We start from the raw sequence: 22,118 nt of genomic DNA, 5'->3' as shown, positions 1-22,118 counted from the left end.
CCTGGAAATGTATTGCATTTAGGTTTTTCTCATCTTGTCTCTATCACCTCTTTCCTGTGCAGCAAAATGACAAAAGCTTCAGACAGCAAAAGTAAATAGCTGCAATGTCTGACATTTAACAGTTTTCAGGTCATTGGCCTTTGAAATATTCGGAGTTTAACTTCACTGCCAGCCCTTTGAAAGGCAGTTGATAGAGCTTCTTTGGTCTCATCGCTAACAAGGTCTATATCAGCAGGGTTTAAGCACACATTGGCATGTTGGAAAATCAGCCCATTTCTGAAAGGGCTAAAATAAGTTCATTCACTCATGTACACACACAAATCAAGAACTGGCAGAGACTGATTATTGCTGGAGGGCTGTAATATTCTGTGCTAAGCTAGCACTGTATCAGTTGCCAGCCAGGCGTTGATAGGTTATCACGTGATCTTTACTCGAATGAATCTCCAAGGTTTGTTCTGCTTCTAGCCAATGAGAAATTGCTTTCATTTGGACGAAGCTGGAGCCAAACCTCCTTCATAGCTTTCTGCTTCTTTCTGATCTCGACAAACTGCAGGCAAGTAATTGCCTACCTGCACAGATTCTAGCCAGAATTTAATTAAAGGGATCACTTATAAAGTAGTTGTTTGGCATACTTGAGGTGGTGAGTATTTTATTCTCTAAACTCGTGCTGTGTTTGGAGGCTTTTAGTTAATTTTTGATGTACTGTATGTAATCAGTGACCAATGCAGATAGCTGGAGGTCAGTGTTTGGGGCTTTGTTTGAAGCAGGCATTTTGTTTGATACAAGCTCAGCAATTGTGCCTGCAGTGAATAATATGATTCAGAAACACAGTATTCTGTATATGAAATATGGTGATGAAGGGTACCTATAATGTCAGTGGCTGATTAGCAAGGTTAGAGTATGAAATACTGGTGTTCACCTGAAAAATAAAATTTATTGAAGGGTCAGGATTTCGGACCTTAAAAAAATAAGTTCATAACTCATGCGTTTCTAACCTGTTGAGGTTGCTGTTTATATTTTATTTAATTCAAGTGGGATTGTGTCTCTACAAAGTTTTGATTTTGCATTGCTGAGAGTATTTTGGTTATTCGTTGCTACTTTAAGTTCTTTAACATTTAAAAGAAAAACAAACTATCCAGTGCTATCTTTGATTATTATAACATATTATTTAAGCAAATCAAGATGCCAACTATTCCTCTCATCTACTTTCCCTACCTCTTAAAGTGTAAGCCTTTGAGATTTAAAATCAGAAAGATGGCATGCAGATGTATCGGAAATAATCAATGTAGGTGGAAGTGCATAGAGCTAATTATATGCAAAACAAAGTTGCCCAGTCATATTTTCGTATTATTTGAACATTGCTCACAAAATAAGCAATGTTTCTGCCAACATATAAAACTAAAGTTCAAAGATTAGAATAATATCAGTCAGAGAAAAGGCAGCTTCTGACTGGAACTTGCATACTTGTATACCTGGAAATGTAACTGGAGTTAGTGCATCACATCTGGAAGGAGAAAAGATTTGTAAATATTTTGGATATTCAGCAGGACTTTAGATAAACATGGGCAAGTGCACAATTGAATGTTAATTCATTCTTTTCTAAAAAGCCACTGTATTTCCCCTAAGATTTTTTAGAATTTGAGCTCTTTTATTTTAAAGTCTATGCAAATTATTAACATTGATATCAAAGATTTCCTCTTCATTGGTATCGATCAGACTCACCAAATTTCTTCAAATGTTTCATCAATTATAAATGCCTTTATCATTATAACAATATGACGGGTCTCTTTTTTTTTCTTCCATTTATTTCAAACTTGAAAATGTTCCACGTGTAAATAATTGGTCTTTCCTGTAACAAGTTCTCAATCTTTCCCACTCATTCATGACAACTAGATTTCGGTCTAAATGCAGAAGGAAAGATAATAAATGAATATACTTCCCACCCAACATCCATTTCTTATGAAGATAACGTGTTGTCTTTATCTGATATATGTAAAACCTGTTCTTTTATCCAAATGGCACTTTCTCGTGTGGTTACCTTAGATGGAGCATTGTCTGATTGATTGATTCTTCTGGAACACCTTAAAGCAAGGTTACAGATGTCTCCCCCTCTCAAGGTGATGTTACTGAAATGAACTGAAATAACTGCACCTCCTTTTCAAGTAACTGTAACAGCTCATTACAAAAAAACCATTGAATCTGGAGCAGACTTCATATTATTGCCTCACCACACAGCGCACTTTGTCGCTGAACGATCATCCTGCCAACACACATTTCCTCTGATAGTTCATGTGCTGATGGAGTTGTCAGACATCTAATGGGAATGGATTGCATTCAGTCTGGTATCTGCAAATCACTTGTGAGCAATTTGGGTGAAATCCAACAGCTTCCTTGCCAGTGTAGGATAGTAAAACAAAAAATATTTAGGTAGGATTGTTGAACAGAAAATCTAGGTCTATTTAATATTAGCTGTGCATATTATTTGTAGCACATCAGCAGCAGTACATTTTGAAATATCACCTTAAAATAAAATTAGGTCCCTACATGTATGACAATTAAGTTAGAAATATAACTAAGAATCAAAGGAACTGCATATGCTGGCTTACAAAGAAAGACACAACGTGCTGGAGTGACTCAGCTGGTCAGCCAGCATCTCTGGAGGACATGGATAGGTGAAAGGTCATGTCGATACCTTTCTTCCGACCCGACCTCACCTGAAATGTCGCCTATCCACGACCTCCAGAGGTGCTGCCTGACCTGCTGAGTTACTCCAGCACTTTGTTTTTTTTGTTGTAAACCAGCATCTGCAGTTCCTTGTGTCTCCAGTTTCTTTGTCAGATTGACTTTCTCAGTTTCCCTGCTCCATTCTCCCTGGTAAAAGTGATCCAGTCACATTTTTTATCATTTTGTTCGATAGGCATATAGTTTGCACTGGTTTCTTATTCATTATCATCTGAGATTTCATTTGTGGAGGGCTCTCCATTGTGTGTGAATTGTGAAATTGCTGGGGGTTTGCTTGTCCAGCAGATTAACCTGTATTCCATTGCACTCTATGCCTGCTCTTAAACTGTCTCAAGCTTAGCTAATGCTTGCAGGCAATTCAGTGCTGCCACTACAAGAGTCAAATCATCCGTGTTCATTCACTGATGCCATAAGGAGAGTGCAGCTTGTCGAGCTGATGAAAAGAAAAGGTATTGAATCCGTAGCATTGATCACAATGTAAGTGTAAGAGATGTTAAAATATCAACCAAATTGAGCTCTTTTTAATTAAATGGATCTTTTTTGATAACTTCTGGGCCCTTTGGTGAGGAAAGAGGAAATGCTGTTGAAAATGAATTTCAATTCAAACCTTGGTTCTGCAGAGCAGGAATGGTGAAGGGGGTGTTCGGACCTCTGACCTCTCCATGGTATATCTTCACAATTGCTGTTTATCAAAATAACACATTGAGGACAGAGGAGACAACTAAAAATGTAAGATTTTATTAAAAACTCTGATGGAGGAGCAATGTGAATAAGCATCATTAAGCTACAAAATCTTGTCCAAAAGGTTTTCCTTGATTGTATTAAAAACTGAAGCTGGCTCAAGTAAATTGTAGAAGTAATGACAACAGCCAGACATGAATGTTTGTCCTAATATCAGTTCACATCCTTATAACTATGATCAATAATTACAGTGCAGTATTTAGTGAGCTCCTCTCATTGCAGCGGCCACGGTGGCGCAGCGGCAGAGTTGCTGCCTTCCAGCGCTTGCAGTGTCGTAGACCTGGGTTCGATCCCGACTACGGGTGCTGTCTGTACGGAGCTTGCACGTTCTCCCCGTGACCGTGTGGGTTTTCTCCGAGATCTTCGGTTTCCTCCCACACTCCAAAGACATACAGGTATGTAGGTTAATTGGCTTGGTGTATGTGTAAATTGTCCCTAGTGTGTGTAGGATAGTCTTAATGTGCGGGGATCGCTGGTTGGTGCGGACCCGGAGGCTCAAAGGGCCTGTTTCTGCAATGTATCTCTAAACCAAACTAAAATCTAAACTGAACTACATGCAATTCAGGAGCTAGGAATACATTTAATTTGTTTTTAATTATTTTGATGGCATGTACTTTGAGGGGACTTGTACAGAATGTGCTCTGTTTCATTCTGGTCAATTAAATACCAGAGGTCAAACACAACCTTCTGTCTGCATGTTTTTATTTGTCCTTCACGTCACTTGTTAATTCACGTTAGTTATAACAGACTATAAACAATTAAAGAAAACTTTTATTTCATGTAGTGCAAAGTGCACCTGGAAACCTTTAAATTACTGTTAAGATGGAGCATATCTGGAAGGTAAATATCCACATTCTGCAGTGATGTACTCCATATTATCATCTCTACACTGTGCCTTGTATTTGTACTATGATATTTTCTCAGTCTTTTTTGGAATGAGTAATAAATATAATTTAATTACTCTTATGAATTGGCTGTACATGAAAAGTGCGATTTTTATTTCCTGTGATTTATTTAACTTTATTCAAATGATTGTGTTTCCCCTACAAAGCAGCAAGTAATTGTTTATTTATGAATAGATTTAGTTTCAAGCAAGGTCTGCTGTCTCTAAACAATTATAATTCTACATGAATGTTGCTGAGAGCTACGAAAGATGTTTAATATTTCCTTTAGGGAGAACAGTGGCTCCTTTAGCGTTGTCAGCGATTACAGCCGGCAATAGGTTATTCGCAGGTGGAGGTCCACTACCCCTATTCAGTACGGCAGGCATTACATGGAAGCTGGCTATATTGATTCATGCAGATGGATGCATTACTGCAATAACACTTCTTTATGCACTGGGTAAATAAAAAGCTGCCTCGCTCTGCCATCAATTATTCTGAAGCTTTAATCTCGCTGCTGAATAAATTTAGAAAAACAATTAACAGACTTTGCTTTGTTGAATGAGGAATTGAAATTAAAAGGAAAACCATATTCTAGAATTCACGATGATTGTGAATCCATCAATATCACCATTGCAAGGAAAGGAATTTGAAGCCAACTCCTGGAGTTCAGAGATATGCCGTTAAACATACCGACTCCAAATTTGCAATCTGTGGGGAAAAATAAATGGATGGATGTGCCATCATTTTATCTTGCCCCCCCCCCCCCCTCCCCTTCCCCCACCTAAGTTGTCCTGCTAGTTCCACTGTTCACCCAGAGAGTTGTGAATCTGTGGAATTCTGTGCCACAGAAGGCAGTGAAGGCCAATTCACTGGATGTTTTCAAGAGAGAGTTAGATTTAGATCTTGGGGTAAGGGAATAAAGGGATATGGGGAAAAAGCCAGAACGGGGTACTGACTTTGCATGATCAGCCATGATCATATTGAATGGCGGTGCTGGCTCGAAGGGCTGAATTGCCTGTTCCTGCACCTATTTTCTATGTTTCTATGTTCGCATCCCTGAATCCCTTCATGATCACCTCTTCCCCAGCCAACAATGAGCCATCATGGGCTCCACCTTTCCAGCCAGCCCTAGTTTGCTCTGGCCTTTTCCTTCCTCCAGTTCCCCCTCTCTCCCCCCCCCCCCCCCCCCCCCCATACCTACTTTCAGTCTGATGAAGGGTTCTGACCAGAAACATCACCCATCCTTTTTCTCCACAGATGAACGCTGAGTTACTCCAACATTTTGTGTCTATTTTAAGTAAATAGGTAGATACAGGTGAGGTGTCCTTTGATAGGCAGGTGGTTGGACAAAGGCAGAGATAAAAAAATATAGGATATGTGCATCAAAAGCATGGAAGAATTGCTAATTGTGAAGCTAAAGGAAGGAATGTAGGTGGAAGAGGAACGTGAGGTGAGAAATGGAAATCATTTGTTCTATATCTCTCTACCTCACTGTCTATATCTCTCGTTTCGGGTCGAAACCTGAAGAAGGGTCTCGACCCGAAACGTCACCCATTCCTTCTCTCCAGAGATGCTGCCTGACCCACTGTGTTACTCCAGCATTTTGTATCTATAGATCAGCGATGATCAGACTTGTTCAGTTTTAGTTTAGCTTAGAGATACAGCGTGGAAATAGGTCCTTCGGCCCACCGAGTCCCCGCTGACTAGCGATCTCTGCACATTAACACTATCCTGCACACACCAGAGAAAATTTAAATTTATACCAAGCCAATTAACCTACAAATCTGCACGTCTTTGGAGTGTGGGAGGATTCTGAAGATCTCGGAGAAAACCCTCGCAGGTGACGGGGAGAACATACAACCTCCGTACAGACAGCACCCGTAGTCGGAATCGAACCCAGGTCTCTGTCGCTGCAAGTCCTGTAAGGCAGCAACTCTGCCACTGAACCACCTAAGCCCCTAAACAATAGGCAAGCTTGAGTGGTCTGTGACTGAATCCTGGTTCCATTTTCTCGTGTTCTTTTGTTTTTGTGTAATGGTCAAAATGGTGTGATTAGGGAAGGAATTACATAAGAATGAACAGAAGAATGTTGAGACAGCATTCTTTAATTTAAAAGCATCTTAAGCAAGTGTCTAAAATCAATTGCAAGTACCCACGCAATGTATCTCCGGGGAAATAAATAAATACCACGGTGGCTTCTAATAATTACACTTACTATAATTTCATTGTCAAACAATAGATTTATTCCATTTCTTGGGTAATTGTTATCAAATATCATATATCATATATATATACAGCCGGAAACAGGCCTTTTCGGCCCTCCAAGTCCGTGCCGCCCAGTGATCCCCGTACATTAACACTATCTTTCACCCACTAGGGACAATTTTTTACATTTACCCAGCCAATTAACCTACATACCTGTACGTCTTTGGAGTGTGGGAGGAAACCGAAGATCTCGGAGAAAACCCACGCAGGTCACGGGGAGAACGTACAAACTCCTTACAGTGCAGCACCCGTAGTCAGGATCGAACCTGATTCTCCGGCGCTGCATTCGCTGTAAAGCAGCAACTCTACCGCTGCGCTACCGTGCCGCCCAAATCTTGGAAAACAATTCAAATTGTGCATTGGGGAGCTGCAGGTGTCATCAAAACTCAAACCAAATTCATACCATATCTGAATCCAATATTTACATCTTGGCCCATTATTCCTTACTGACACATTATCAAGTTGATTTAAATACTTTGATTTTGATTTACTCAAGTACTAGAGAACTTAGCTTTACATTTTGTTATTTTCCAATTTTAGCAAACAGCAAAATCATGAATGCGCCCTAAACTGATATTTTCAGGTAAATCTATGAAATATAATCAACAAAAACATAAAATTGAAGTGTTTTTGAGATACCATGGCCTCTATTTTTAACTGATCACAATCATTGCAGAGTGTTGTGGATGCAGCCCAGTCCATCAAGCAAAATAGCCTCGCTTCCATTGACTCCATCTGTCAGGAATCCATGAACTTGGATCTCTCGGTCTCTGATCATTTGAGAGGGTAGGCCTTAAGATTTAGATTTGCATGTCAAAGGTATTTTATCAACCAGCTCTGACTGCACTACATTGTCCTCCAACAATAACAGATCACATCAAGACTGTAGAAAAGAATGGACCATTTAGACAATAGACAATAGGTGCAGGAGGAGGTCCGGCCCTTCGAGCCAGCACCACCATTCAATGTGATCATGGCTGATCATTCTCAATCAGTACCCCGTTCCTGCCTTCTCCCCATACCCCCTGACTCCGCTATCCTTAAGAGCTCTATCTAGCTCTATCTAGCTCTCTCTTGAAAGCATTCAGAGAATTGGCCTCCACTGCCTTCTGAGGCAGAGAATTCCACAGATTTACAACTCTCTGACTGAAAAAGTTTTTCCTCATCTCCGTTCTAAATGGCCTACCCCTTATTCTTAAACTGTGGCCCCTGGTTCTGGACTCCCCCAACATTGGGAACATGTTTCCTGCCTCTAACGTGTCCAACCCCTTAATAATCTTATATGTTTCGATAAGATCCCCTCTCATCCTTCTAAATTTCAGTGTGTACAAGCCTAGCTGCTCCAGTCTTTCAACATATGACAGTCCCGCCATTCTGGGAATTAACCTAGTAAACCTACGCTGCAAGCCCTCAATAGCAAGAATATCCTTCCTCAAATTTGGAGACCAAAACTGCACACAGTACTCCAGGTGCAGACCTACTGGGGCCCTGTACAACTGCAGAAGGGCCTATTTGCTCCTATACTCAACTCCTCTTGTTATGGCCAACTTTCCATTGGCTTTCTTCACTGCCTGCTGTACCTGCATGCTTCCTTTCAGTGACTGATGCACTAGGACACCCAGATCTCATTGTACGTCCCCTTTTCCTAACTTGACGCCATTCAGATAGTAATCTGCCTTCTTATTCTTACCACCAAAGTGGATAACCTCACACTTATCCACATTAAACTGCATCTGCCATACATCCGCCCACTCACACAACCTGTCCAAGTCACCCTGCAACCTCATAGCACAGCTCACACTACCACCCAGCTTTGTATCATCTGCAAATTTGCTAATGGTACTTTTAATCCCTTCATCCAAGTCATTTTCCCGTATCTAGGGAACCAAGTGAAGTCAGATATTGATGATGGCATTTGTCTTTGCCTTCAGTGCACCGGCACAGCTTTTGAGTGATAGAAACATAGAAAAGCATAGAAATATAGAAAAATAGGTGCAGGAGTAAACCATTTGGCTCTTCGAGCCAGCACCGCCATTCAAAATTATCATGGCTGATCATCTAAAATCAGTACCCCGTTCCTGCTTTTTCCCCATATTCCTTGATTCCTTTAGCCCTAAGAGCTAAATCTAACTCTCTCTTGAAAACAGATTGATAATGTTCCATTGACGAGGTAGGATTAGAGTTGTGCAGGTCAATTCAAGAACCAAATAATTGTGGAAAAGTGGTCAGCTGGTGTGGGGCTTCAGGCTTCTATACTTCATGCCTGTACCTCACCATACCTGTGCAAATGACAAGAAACTAAACTTACAGCGAGGAGAGGATCTTACCCAGATGGTGAGGTTCTGATAGATGCTGCATTCTTGAGACAGTACCCCCTCATTCTCATGTCGATGCTTTCAGTGGTGGGGAGGGTTGTGGCTGTGATGGACTAGCTGAGTCCACCACTCTTTGTGTTCCTGTACAATGCACTATACCCCACCAGGCCATTATGCAACCAGTCAGAATACTGTCTGTCATGCATCTGGAAATATTTGTTTGAATATTTGGTGATATTGCTGAATGTCTTTAAACTTGTTTAAAAAAAAAAATAGACACTGGGAGCTTCTAGCACACCTGCTTTGTGATTACATCTGTGTGCTGAGCCCAGGAATGTGAAGCTGCTCCCCACTGTGGATCCAACACTTTATGGATTCCTAGCTTTCCCTACCTGATACCAACAACAGGCTCCTTGATCTTTCTAACATTGAGAACAAGATTGCGGTTCTAGCGCCATTCAATCAAATTTTCAATCTTTCTCCTGTACTCTGACTCATCGTTACCTGTTCTTCATTCAACAACAGTGCTATTGTCTGTGAATTTAAAGATGGCATTGGAGCCGTGTCTGCTACACAATCATGGGTATAGGGAGAATGCTGCAAGGGACTGAGCACACAGCCTTGAGGTGCTTGTGTGGTGACGATTATTTTGAGGAGGAAATGTTGTTGCCAATTCTGAGCATACTGATTATTGTCTGCCAATAAGGAAGTTGAGGATCCAATTGCACAGCAGTGAGGTGGAGACCCAGTTCCATGAGTTCGACCATAGGTTTGGAGGATATGATGATGTTGAATGCCAAGCTGTAGCCGATGAACAACAGCCTGATGTACGTATTCTTTGACACTTGGCTCTCATTCCAGAAAGGTTATTTTGTAATTAATAAAGGACTCACATCTCTCATGTACTTGATTGTAATAAAAAAATCTGGGCAGTTGCCACATGTCTGATGCCAAGTGTCTGTTGGCTCAAAGTTAGGGGCCTGACCCACTTAGGCGATTTTTTATGCGACGGCCGGCGACTGTCATAGTCGTAACAAGCGACTGGACCGCCCCCTACGTCAATGTCTACGACAAGCTACAACAACTTACCACCTAGTCGACGTCAAGCTACGGCAAACAACCGACAACCGGCGACCCAATCGTTGCGACTTAGGATGTCCACCTACGACCGCACGCACGACAACCTACGACCACACAGGCGACAACTGAAGTCAACCTGCGTCTACCCGCGACAAGCTATGACCCTGTCAGTGACAACTGAAGACAATTCACGTAATTTTGGCCTCCGGTTTTGACGCCGGTACCTGTCGCCGGTTGACCAAGGTAGTCGCCAATGGAATTCACCGAAGTCAGCACTGGCGACAACCTACGTCACCTGGCGACAACCTACGACAGCACCTACGTCAGGAGACGTCAAGCTACGATAATTGGCGTCAAACCAACTGTTGCCGAAATTTTTTAAACATCCCAAAATCCAGCGGCGACCAGAAAAACGCTACGACTCTGTGGAGACTACTCACGACCATTCAGGCGACACCCCGGCGATCGTGTGGCGACAACCTAGTCGCCTGTCGTCGCCCTATATGTGACCTTTTTTTCCACAACTCTCCCTCTCACTGTTTGTCCATTCCCTCACTTAACTGTCTGTTCCTCTTCCACACCCCTTCCGATTGACTGTTGTTGTTCAGCTCATTTCAAGGAAATTCAGATATTGATTTGTACTAAAATCCGCTATGTGATACTTGAATTTGGTTTATTGGCATTCAGTCAAAAAAGATTTCTTCATGATTATCGACGTACTTGCATCTAGACAATATTTGCATTGAAAGTGGTAAAATCAGTTAATGCAGGCTTTCAGCTTTGCTCACCCAATATAGGAACCAGCTGGTTTAGTAAGGCTTCTCTTCAATTTTGTATTAACCAATTAAACACATGCTGTGCAGTGTTCGCCCTATTTGGTCTGGGGTTCTAAATAACTGAGTGTATTTGAGGGAATAGCAAGTTAATATTGGGATCTAATGTATCCTACGTTAAAGTGCAGAGATTGAAATTGCACCGAAAATCACCTCTTTAAAAAAAAAAGTCACAAAGTGCTGGAGTAACTCAGTGGGTCAGGCAGCATCCCTGGAGAGTGTGGATAGGTGATGTTTCAGACATGAAATGCCACCTATCCACGGTTTCCAGATATGCTGCCTGACCCGCTGAGTTTAGTTTACTCCTGCACTTTGTGTCTTTTTTTGTACCATACATATGGTGAAGTTTGACAGTTACTTAAACTACAAGATGTTTAAAGGGAATTGGAGGGAGGGTGAAAATAAGTGAGATTGGATGAGCCATGGCAGAGAAGGCTCGGGGGCTAAAGTACTCATCCCAGACCCTGTTCCTCATGTTCTAGCTATAGAATTGAATAAAAAATATCTTATGTATTTTAGTTGTCGAATTATAATTGTTTAATATCAATAGAATATCTTTGCAATTTTAACCTTTCAGAAACTGTCTGATCTGCTGAGTCATAGAGTGTTGAAACAGGCCTCCCGTCCAACTTGCCCACACCGGCCAGCACGCCCCAGCTACACCAATCCCACCTGCCTGCGTATCCCTCCAAACCTATCCTATCCATGTAAATCCATGCATAAATTTGTGAATTTTCTGTGTTCTTTTAAACATTTGCGTATTCATAGTTCTCTTTATTGTCTCAGAATTTAGATGTAAATTAACTTGCATGTCATGAAAATATTTTATTCTACTGTATACTGTATACTGTAACGACTAATGCAGTTAATTCATTTTTCATTTTTAATGTGAGAAATATCTTGTAATTGAGATTTGTTTCAGTTAGATTTGTTTTAATATTTAGCCGAAATATATATTCATCAGAAAATTAAAAATTGAATACTCCATCAACATTGTAATATATTGGTAAATTTGAAACGTAGAAAATAATCCAACTGAAGGAAGTTTTAACAGTTTATGCCCACAAGAGTTGGAAGAAAGCAACATTTTGATCAGATCAGATCAGTGCAAGCATTTGCACTGAGTGAAACCTATTGTAAAAACATTTTTTTGAAGTTTGGTTTCATCTTTTCATCGTGTACTGCAGCTAAGCCATTCATGGCACAAAGCAGATATAAAATCCTGTCTAGGGATTCAGATATGACAATGGATAACTAATTCTGCCCTGAGGATTTGTTGAGCAGTGATTGTCAAGAAAAAAACCGTGGAGCATTGAATGCCTTAATTTCTACATTCCCATGGCTGTGCAAATACAAATACATTTATTGTGATCTTTTCTTGCATGTCAGATTAAATAATTAGTCCCTTGAATTTAAGTTGATGCACTTTTGTCCCCAGTGACCTAATATAGCCTTTAGCTATTTGGGGCAAAAAAAGGTTTGAAGATCAAGACCTCTGACCAACACAAAACTCCCTGTTTATTGGGCAGCAGTAAATCCCGTGCTCAGTTCACCACCGAGGCAAGTGATACCCACAGCAGGAACCTCAACATACCAAAGATAGACACAAAATGCTGGAGTAACTCAGCGGGACAGTCTCAGTCTGAAGAAGGATCTCGACCTGAAACATCACCCATTCCTTCTTTCCAGAGATGCTGCCTGTCACGCTGAGTTACTCCAGCATTTTGTGTCTATCTTCGGTTTAAACCAGTATTTGCAGTTCTTTCCTCAACAAACCTGCAAGGCGCTACCAACACACTCTCCAACAAATCCTCCTGATCGACTCAAAAGATATTAAGAACAAAAGATTTACTAGTGAGAGAATTGTTCCCCAGTATTAATGTGGTCGTCTACATGTGGAGGGACAGAAGATGGGCAAGATGTTAAATCATCGGTATTTATCATGGAGACAGACACAAAATGCTGGGGTAACCTAGCGGGACAGGCAGCATCTCTGGAGAGAAGGAATGGATGACGTTTCGGGTCGAGACCCTTCTTCAGACTGATGTCAGGGGAGAGAGTGGGACTAAGATAGGATGTAGTCGGAGACAGGAAGACTAGTGGGAGAACTGGGAAGGGGGAGGGGATAGAGAGAGAAAGCAGGGACTATCTGAAGTTAGAGAAGTCAATGTTCATACTGCTGGGGTGTAAACTACCCAAGCGAAATATGAGGTGCTGTTCCTCTAATTTGCGCTGGGCCTCACTCTGACAATGGAGGAGGCCCAGGACAGAAAATTCAGATTGGGAATTTAACCAGCATCTGCAGTCTTTTTTCCTACTTTATCATGGAAATGGTCATGGATTATAGGGAATTCAGGGAAGAAAATAGTGATGTGTTGAAACAAATCCACATTACAAAAGAGCAGTCTGATAGCAAATTGAAGCGTTAAATATCTGGGACCTGACCAAGTGTTTTAAGAACATTGTGTGAAGCCAGGGCAAAACTTACTGGGATCCAAGCAGAGATATATGTATCAGCATTAGTCAGGGGTGAGATACCTGAAGGCTGAAGGGTTGGCTAATGTTGTGCCTTTAGGAAGATCTGCAAGGACAACCCTGGGAACAAGATGCCATTGAGGCCAACGTCATTATTGGGAAGGTTACCAGAGGAGATTCTGAGAGACAAGATCTGCCTCCATTTGAAAAGGCAAGGACTGACAGGGATAGTCAGCATAACTTTGTGTTCCCTAGAAATTTTGTATCATGAATTTGATTGATGTTTTTGAAGATGTGACAAGAAGGATTGATGAGGGCAGGGTGGAAGACATTGTCTACATACACTTTAGCAGTGCCTTTGACATGTTCCCACATGGTAGGCAGGTGCAGACGCGAAGATCTCATGGGATCACAGTGAGCTGGCCAATTGGATACAATTTGGCTTTGTGATAGGAGTCCGAGGGTAGGAGTGCAGGGTTGTTTTTAAGATTTGAGGCCTCTGACCAGCAGTGCTTGGTCCACTGTTGTCTGCCACGTATATTAATGATTTGGATGAGATGGTGGACAGTGAAGAAGGTTATTTCAGATGACAACAGGATCTAGAGTGAGAAAAGTGGGCCAAGGAATGGCAGGTAGAATTTATCTCAGACAAATGCAAAGTATTGCATTTTGTTACATTAAACCAGTGCAGGACTTGCATCATAAATGGCAAAGCCCAAGTAAGTACTGTAGAATAGCAGGACCTCGGGGTACAAGTACATACTTCTTCAAAAGTAGTGACCCAAGGGTGGTGAAGAAGGCATTTGGTGCACTTGGCTTCATCAGTCAGGGCAGTATGCACAAGAATTGCAATGTCATGTGACAGCTGCTCAAGACATTTATAACCCCTCCTCCCCCCCCTCCCCACCTTGGAGTATTGTGTGCTGTTCTGGTTGCAGGCTATAGGAAGGATATCATTGATCTGGAAAGTGTGCAGGAAAGATTCGCAAAGATGTTGCAGGGACTGGAGGGCTTGACTTCAAAAGGGAGACTGGATAGGCTGAGGCTTTTTCCCCTGGAGGATAGGAGATTGAAGTGATTTTATGGGGGTTTTGTGAAATATTGAGAGGCACAGGTAAGCATTTGTAACCAGAAGACCTGCTCTGCAATTCTCCTTTAAGCTTTGCCCCTCTTACCTTAAAGCTGTGCCCTCCAGCATTTGATTTTCCCATACTGGAAAAAAGGTTTTGACTGCCTACCCCATCTACGCCTCTCTTTTTTTTATATACCATTAGGTCTCCCTGTAACCTCCAGCATTTCCAGACAAAACAATCTAAGTCTGCCCAGTCTCTCCCTGTAGCTAGTACCCCCTAATCCAGGCATCATTCTGCACCCTTTCTGTAGCTTCCACATCCTTCCTGTAATGGGGGCGATCAGAACTACATACAATTCTCCAATGCGACCTAACCAAAGTCATATAAAGCTGCATTATTAGTTCCTGACCCTTAACCTCAATGCCCTGACCTGTGAAAGCAAGCATACCATATGTATTATTTACCACAGCCCTTGTGGCATAATGCATATATGAAATCCCAGTGTCTGATGCAAATACAAGAATAGATAACTAATGCTGTAATGAGGATCGGACTAGCAGTTACTGTCTGGAAGTAAATTGCCCAGGACAAAATACTATCTGCGTAGATTTTGGATGGAACGCTTGGATTAAATATTTGCTCTTGAAATTTGAAGGGTTGTTAGATTTTTTAAGAAAATTGTTTATCTTGAAACATTTTTAACTAGATGCAACTTTAAGGAGTTTTGGCTGAAATCTACTCTCAACATGTAGTTGTTAATTGTACCAAAGCAAATCATGAGCTTACTTGCCACCATGGCAAATATATGCACTGCTTTTTCAAGAAATAAATCCATTACGACAAGCAATTAAGATTTGCCCTCCAAAGCATTGAAGCATCTTTTATTTTCGGAAAGTCATTTAAAAGTTCTTATTTCTCATGCATTGTTATTTCATCTGTGTCCAAAAAAGTATACCTCTACTGTAAAACGTTTGTGTGTCCAATGGGCGGCTTTAATAGCTGTTCTGGGCTTGTCTGTTAATCTTTTTCCTGGGCAGGTTATTATACAACTTGTATTGACAAGACATTTTTTATTGTGTTTGCTGTGCATCAGCCAACACAAAAATACACACAGATGCAAAGAATGAGCTAAGGGTAGGGAGTACTGTCATGTGACTTAGCAGTGTTCTCCTGTCAATGGAAATCCTGTTTCCATGGAGACAGCAGCAGTATGCATCAGAATTTACATTCACCATTGCTGAGGAAGGAAGAGAGTATGAGAGACACCTAGCAGTGAGCAGTAAGAAAGGCTGGGTCCATGACAGCAGCTTCTTTGCAACATTCAGTTCCAGAAGGTTGGTTGTCATTGAGAGCATTGTTTTTCTTCTTTTGTCCTTCATGCTGTAATGCTAACCTCATTTTTTTCAGGGTTCAACTGTACGTTTGGCATGAACATTGAGGTTTTTGTAATGCAAAAGCTAAGGGGAAAAAAAACTTTTAAATCACATAATTGAATTTTGGAATACAACACAGAGTCGATGCTAAACCACACACAAATGTGTGTTCATACTTTCTTACTTTTTTTTGTGTCATGTGTGATCTCTTTCTACTTTGTTTTATTATTTGTGAATAATATTGATTTTTGAGAATGATCTGCTCCTTTGCTGCAGAACTTTGTGCTCGATACCTTTTAGTAGTTTTCAGACTAATTATGTTTTGTGCTATTAGAAATATCCTCAGAAAGATATCAAACATGATAATGTTGAATTGTGCGTTGAATACGATAATCTACATTGAGCTAAAATAAGTGCTAATAATATAGAAATTAACATTTTTAAATTGTGGAATAATCAACAGAAACATAGTTTTGAAAAGATCATGTAAACTAAAGTTGTGGAGTCACATAGCACGGAAGCAGGCTCTTTAACCCAACTTGTTCATGCCGACTAAGATTCCCATCGACACTACTCCCATTTTCCTGTATTTGACTCACATCCCTCTGAACCTTTCCAAAATATGTACCTGTGCAAATGTCTTTGAGATGCTATAGTACTTGCCTCAACCATTTAGGGTTAGGGTAGGAGAATATTAGTTATAACTTTATTGAGCAGCCGGACAACTTATGTTGGCAATACAAGTTGTAACAACAAACTGATGATCAGTTTGAGATGGATAAAAGGGATGGTGCAAAACCTCTTTTTTGTTTTCAGCATCAGCAGCTTTAAGATGTTCCCATTCATATTGAAGCATTCATTTTTTTAATTGCCTATGACTCTTCACCTATAGATTTATGGTTTTATTCCAGTTGTTGTCAATGCCTAGGTTTTTTGTTGTTCTTGCAACCAAGCTACTTCCTCCCTGTACAATATTTGAACAAAAGGAAGATTTTGTGAGTACTGGTTAGGCACTGTCCCGGAGGCCAATATACTGTATACTCTTCGGAAAGCACAAAGTGCTGGAGGGACTCAGCAGTTCAGGCAACATCTGGGAAGGAAAAGACTGATTGGAAGGAGAGAGAAGTGTGGGGCTGGGGAACTAGAAGAAGAAATCGGTAATGGGGTGTGAAGGAGAGTTAACCAGAGATTGGTGATGGCCGGTTCTTGGTTTTGTTTCGAATTTGTGATAATAAAGAGTTTTGAAATAAACAGCACAAAGGTAAATTTCTATGCACCAAAGAAGTTCACAACATTCAGAAACGTGACACAACACAAAATAACCATTCAAATTAATCATGTAATGAAATGAGGTGCAATAAATATTATGATATCAATCAATTTTGACAACATGTCATTGGTTCAGACAAGTGAGGAAAATAAATTTACAGCTGTTGCTTTTAGCAAAAGAGTATTTTAGATAATTTGTGGGAATAAAACAGAAATATTTTGCAGATTTCCCAGCGCTGTTTTCAAAGAAAGTGGTTACTTTGGAGATGTGAGACTATATGAGCAGGAGGATATTAAGATTTTGTTCTCTAATTCAAGAAGAGAGCCAGAGGTGAATCTTTTCATGGTGAGTGAAGGCAGAGAACACATGAGCCATCTTAAAAATGCACACACAATTTAGATAAAATGCGATTTTAGATTTAATACAAATAAAGTGTACTTAATATCTTAAATGGTACAATGCTTTGTATAGAACAAAATCATTTGGCTCCTGGGAACTTAAAATAACAATCAAAAAGTGTTTTAAATGTTTCTTAAGTGATTACATTGCATATTTCATGCAAGTAACAAATGACATATTTCCAAAATCCTCTTCACTAAACCTTCATATATCTGTAACAACTTGTTGTTCATATAATGCATCATGAAAGTGGAAATCAGAATTATGAATGAGCGAAAGATAAACAGCTGTCACAAGATTATTAAATTAGTGGGAGGTTTTCAATTGGTGCTGAGTTTAAAAAAGAACAGCAATATTTGAATGTATTTGCTGCCTCGTGAATGCTGAAGACATTTCACAGCTCCTGATCTCATTCTGTGTTTTGTTGCTCTTATATTGGCAACAAATGAGTACACAGTAAACTTGCAAACAGCAATGAGAAATTGATAGGATAATTTGATTTTAATAGTTTAGTCCGTCGAAAATAGTTAGCATAAAGACCAAGGAGAAAATCTCTGCTGTTCTTGGTAATAGTAGAGTGAGAGGCAGGTGAGATCTCTTTCGTGCACTGTGGATTCTGTGCTCAGATCTTTGATAAGGAGTTTGAATTGACAACTTTCTGTGTCAAGGGTGAGATGCTACAACTGACCCACATCATCTGAGTCAGTGGCTTTGACACGGGTGTAAGTGTTTCTGATAGAATTGTGGCATTTATTTTGATTGTGATCACTGTTGAGTTCTTTCTAAAGCAAGTTATTTTGGAATTTCCTTCAAGAATGTAGTTTAAAGTGTTTAATTTACGTTTATGCTTTAGCTTCAAGAAAATTAAGACCATTCATAGAGTCAAGCAGCGTGGAAACAGCCTCTTCAGCTCAACTTGCCCACACTGACTAACATGTCCTATTTACACTAGTCCCACCTACCTGCGTTTGGCTCATATCCCTCTAAACCTATCCTATCCATGTACCTATCTAAATGTTTCTTAAACATTGCAATAGTACCTGCCTCAACTACCCCCTCCAGCAGCTCGTTCCATACACCCACCACCCTTTGTGTGAAATGTTACCTGAGGGATTTTTACCCCTTCACCTTAAACATATGTCCTTTGGTTGGGGTCCAGCACCAAACCCTGAGGTACACCACTAGTCGCAGGCCTCTGGTCCAAAAAGCAAGCTTCCACCATCACCTTCTGCTTCCTTCCAGGAAGCCAATTTTCTATCCATTCAGCTATCTCTCCTTGAATCTCATGCAATCTAACCTTCAGATTAGCTAACCCACGGATCCTTGTCAAATGTCTTACTGAAATCCATATATACAACGTCTACAGCTCTGCCCTCATTCTTTTTGGTCACATCTTCAAAAAACTCAATCAGATTCGTGAGGCATGACCTCCCATTTGCAAAATCATGCTGATTATCCTTAATCACCCCTTGTCCATCCAAATGCATGTATATCCTCGGAATACTCTAGTAATTTTCCGACACAGATGTTAGGCTCAGTGGCCTGTAGTTCCCGGACTTTTCCCTGCAACCCTTCTTGAATAGAGGCACAACATTTGCCATCCTCTGGTCTTCTGGCACCTCACCTGTATTTAATGACAATCCATTCCATATCAATGAAGACAGAGTTAGGCTTGTGCAATTTGTTTATTCTTTCATCAGCGTTTGAATAATGGTTAATTAAACTATGAATCATTTCAAGGCGATAGTTAATTTGTAGGTCGTAATCAGGGAAATGCTGAAGAAACTAATCTTGAAGACACAGTAGGGAACCACAATACTTGGCCCATTGAAATAATGTACTCTGCAGGATGTCGAATAGGTGCTTTGACTTTGATATGTTTTTGTTGAAATGTTCAACTCTACAGACCAATCTGATCATCAAAATGTAAAGTACTGCAGATACGGAAAATTTGAAATAGATGCTGGATGTAGTCGTGTGTAGGAAGGAACTGGAGATGCTGGTTTACACCGAAGATAGGCACAAAAGGTTGGAGTCATTCAGCGGGACATTCCTTCTATCCATTCCTTGTATACAGAGATACTGCCTATCCCGCGGAGTTACTCCAGCATTTTGTGTCTGTGCTGGATGTAGTCATCAGGTTAGGCAGTATTGTGATCATGCTTGATAAAGCCCTGAATTGGTAGAATGTGGGTTAGCAATGTTTTACTTTCTGAATATAGCTTTTTTGAATTACCCTTCCTTCATTGGTCTCTTTTGGTTGCAAAGGAATATAGACCACTTTTGACAATAAACTAAACTGAAACTGAACGTATTCTTACAATAGGTTGTCATCACTGAGATAGAATTCCATGAGCTGTACGGTTTATATTGTGTGGTTTAACATGGTTCCAATAGTTTTTTTTCTTTTCTATATCAGAGTGGGATTAAGGATTATTGCTTCAAACGTGATTGAGTTTGCTTTCAAATTTACCAGTTAAGAAAACAAAAGGAAATGAGATTGAAACAGTTGCCATTTTTATCCATTTTAAAATAACCTCTTTCAATACAATTGGAGGCCAGTTCGTTGGATGCTTTCAAGAGAGAGCTGGATAGAGCTCTTAAGGATAGCGGAGTGAGGGGGTATGGGGAGAAGGCAGGAACGGGGTACTGATTGAGAGTGATCAGCCATGATCGCATTGAATGGCGGTGCTGGCTCGAAGGGCTGAATGGCCTACTCCTGCACCTATTGTCTATTGTCTATTGAGTGATTAGTATAAACGAGGATCGGTGCTATATTACATTGATTTTGTGCTTTGTAAGAATGAATTAATTTGTTCATCTGCTTATCTTTCACGTACTTGCATAGTGTAACATTCTGCATTTCAGTTATCTTCTCCATCTGAATATATGAAACTATCAGTCTTCTGTGAAGTAATATTTTGTAAAACAATTCTGTTTTGACAACTCTATCCAAAGATGTGTATTTGGATGGATTCTGCAAATTTCCAACCATGTGGTGCTCTTAAATGTGGCTACAAGCTTGAGACTACTAAAATTGAGTGTAGCAGAGTCATCGGTTTTGATTCTAGTGCATCTGATTTATTGCTTACACATGGCCCAAAATTTTGTGCATGAATACTCGAAAATAAATGTCAACGCAATATGTAAATTTTCTCTCGATGGCAAAAGAGGAAGGCTTATCATTCAAAAATGCTCTTAAAATTAAGCTTTTTTTAGGTTGTAAAAATTACTGAAATGATTACTAATTCTGACTGTAAAGACTAAGTTACTAATAAGAGACTCTATAAAGGTCATGAAAATGTTTTTCAGTGATTTGAACTTTGCTATTCAGATGGCAATCTGGATATTAAGTTTTGCTATTTGGGGCTCAGCCCATTTTCAGTTTATTAATAAAGTCACTGAATAAAATGGGTATAAAGTGTTGCATTCTGTGGCATTGCCCCAGTGTGCATTCTTGTGGAAAATATTTGACTCAAAATTCAGTTCTATTATACTGATTGTTTCATTACTTTGCAAACAAAACTACATTTGTGTCACATGGAGCGTGACACAATGACATCACAACTGCATTGTATTGCAATATCTTGGAAATTACACCAGGCAGTTCATGGGATCAGTCATCCTTGAGAATCTGACAAGATTTCAATGCATGGGATGCTGTTCGTTCCCGTGCACGACTCTTTTTGGCGTGCTGCTTGGAACTTGGAGCACTTTGATCAGGGTTTTGGACAAATCTGGGTGACATGTAGATTAACAACACAATGCTGACCAGGACGCCTACTAGGTAAATGAATGACCTTCAGACTAACTACACCTGCATTGCACCAATTTCCAAACCACATGGAATTCTGCCTGAGCATTTATATCCATGAATTTATAAGCCAGTCATTACAAACCAATTCAGTGTATACTTAAAGAATGTTACAAGGTAAACTACTTAATTTAATTTATTTTTGGTTCTTTGTAGACCCCAACAACGATCGTTGCCAAACATGAATGATGCCATGGTGTCCCACTCAGTAATTTCTTCCGGAGCACCTACTCCTACTAAAAGGTATGTCAAGAACACTTTAAATAATCCTTTATGTCACTGTGACGACACTACAATATTGTCAAGAGGAGGTTATGTCCTATTTGTTTGTCTTTACTATCTTCTCAAACAACATTAGTCATTTTATTAAGTTAGTTAGGTAGTTATAAAACAATTAAATGACTGCGATACCGTTTAATTGTTGTTCAATCTGGATTTAAAAATCCATAACTGGTCAGGCCAAGCAAAGCAACCTTACAACAAAGCTGATTCACAAATTCTGAATGCACTTCACACTGGAATGTCTTTTAGGGCTATTTCTGTGGGTTCACAGCAGCCAATGTTCTGGTTATTGATTGCTCAGCCATTATGTGCTCAGGAATTTAATGTACAGCTCTGTCAATGTCCAGGTTCCTCAGACTTGATTTCTCATTGCTATCTCTAGTTGGGAACTAAGTTTGCTCACTTGGTAATTATTTTAAATTCGTCAGTGTCAAATTATTTTTTTAAGTGTCCTTACTATTTGACTTTCTCTGACATTTGCAAGACGGTATCTATACATTTCTGTTGCAATCATTTTGCACAATTTAGAAAGGACCGAACCCATTCCTTTGGACAATCACTGCAAGGATCTT

The 22,118-nt window shown here is 40.1% G+C and overlaps 1 protein-coding gene across 14 annotated transcripts in view; it reads left to right on the top strand.

Moving 5' to 3' along the window:
- The window catches only part of dtnba (dystrobrevin, beta a), a 335,231-nt gene that overhangs the window by 217,886 nt on the left and 95,227 nt on the right, over window positions 1–22,118 (top strand). For all 14 annotated transcript variants that reach the window (XM_078399376.1, XM_078399375.1, XM_078399378.1 and 11 more), the window contains one exon: window positions 21,421–21,507. In XM_078399376.1, coding sequence (XP_078255502.1) covers window positions 21,421–21,507 — 87 coding nt within the window. The remainder of the gene's footprint in view (window positions 1–21,420; window positions 21,508–22,118) is intronic.

This window comes from Rhinoraja longicauda, chromosome 5, assembly GCF_053455715.1.
Source record: "Rhinoraja longicauda isolate Sanriku21f chromosome 5, sRhiLon1.1, whole genome shotgun sequence".
Taxonomy (NCBI): domain Eukaryota; kingdom Metazoa; phylum Chordata; class Chondrichthyes; order Rajiformes; family Arhynchobatidae; genus Rhinoraja; species Rhinoraja longicauda.
Note: the sequence above shows the minus strand (reverse complement) of the source record. Positions and strands in the feature narration are given on the sequence as shown.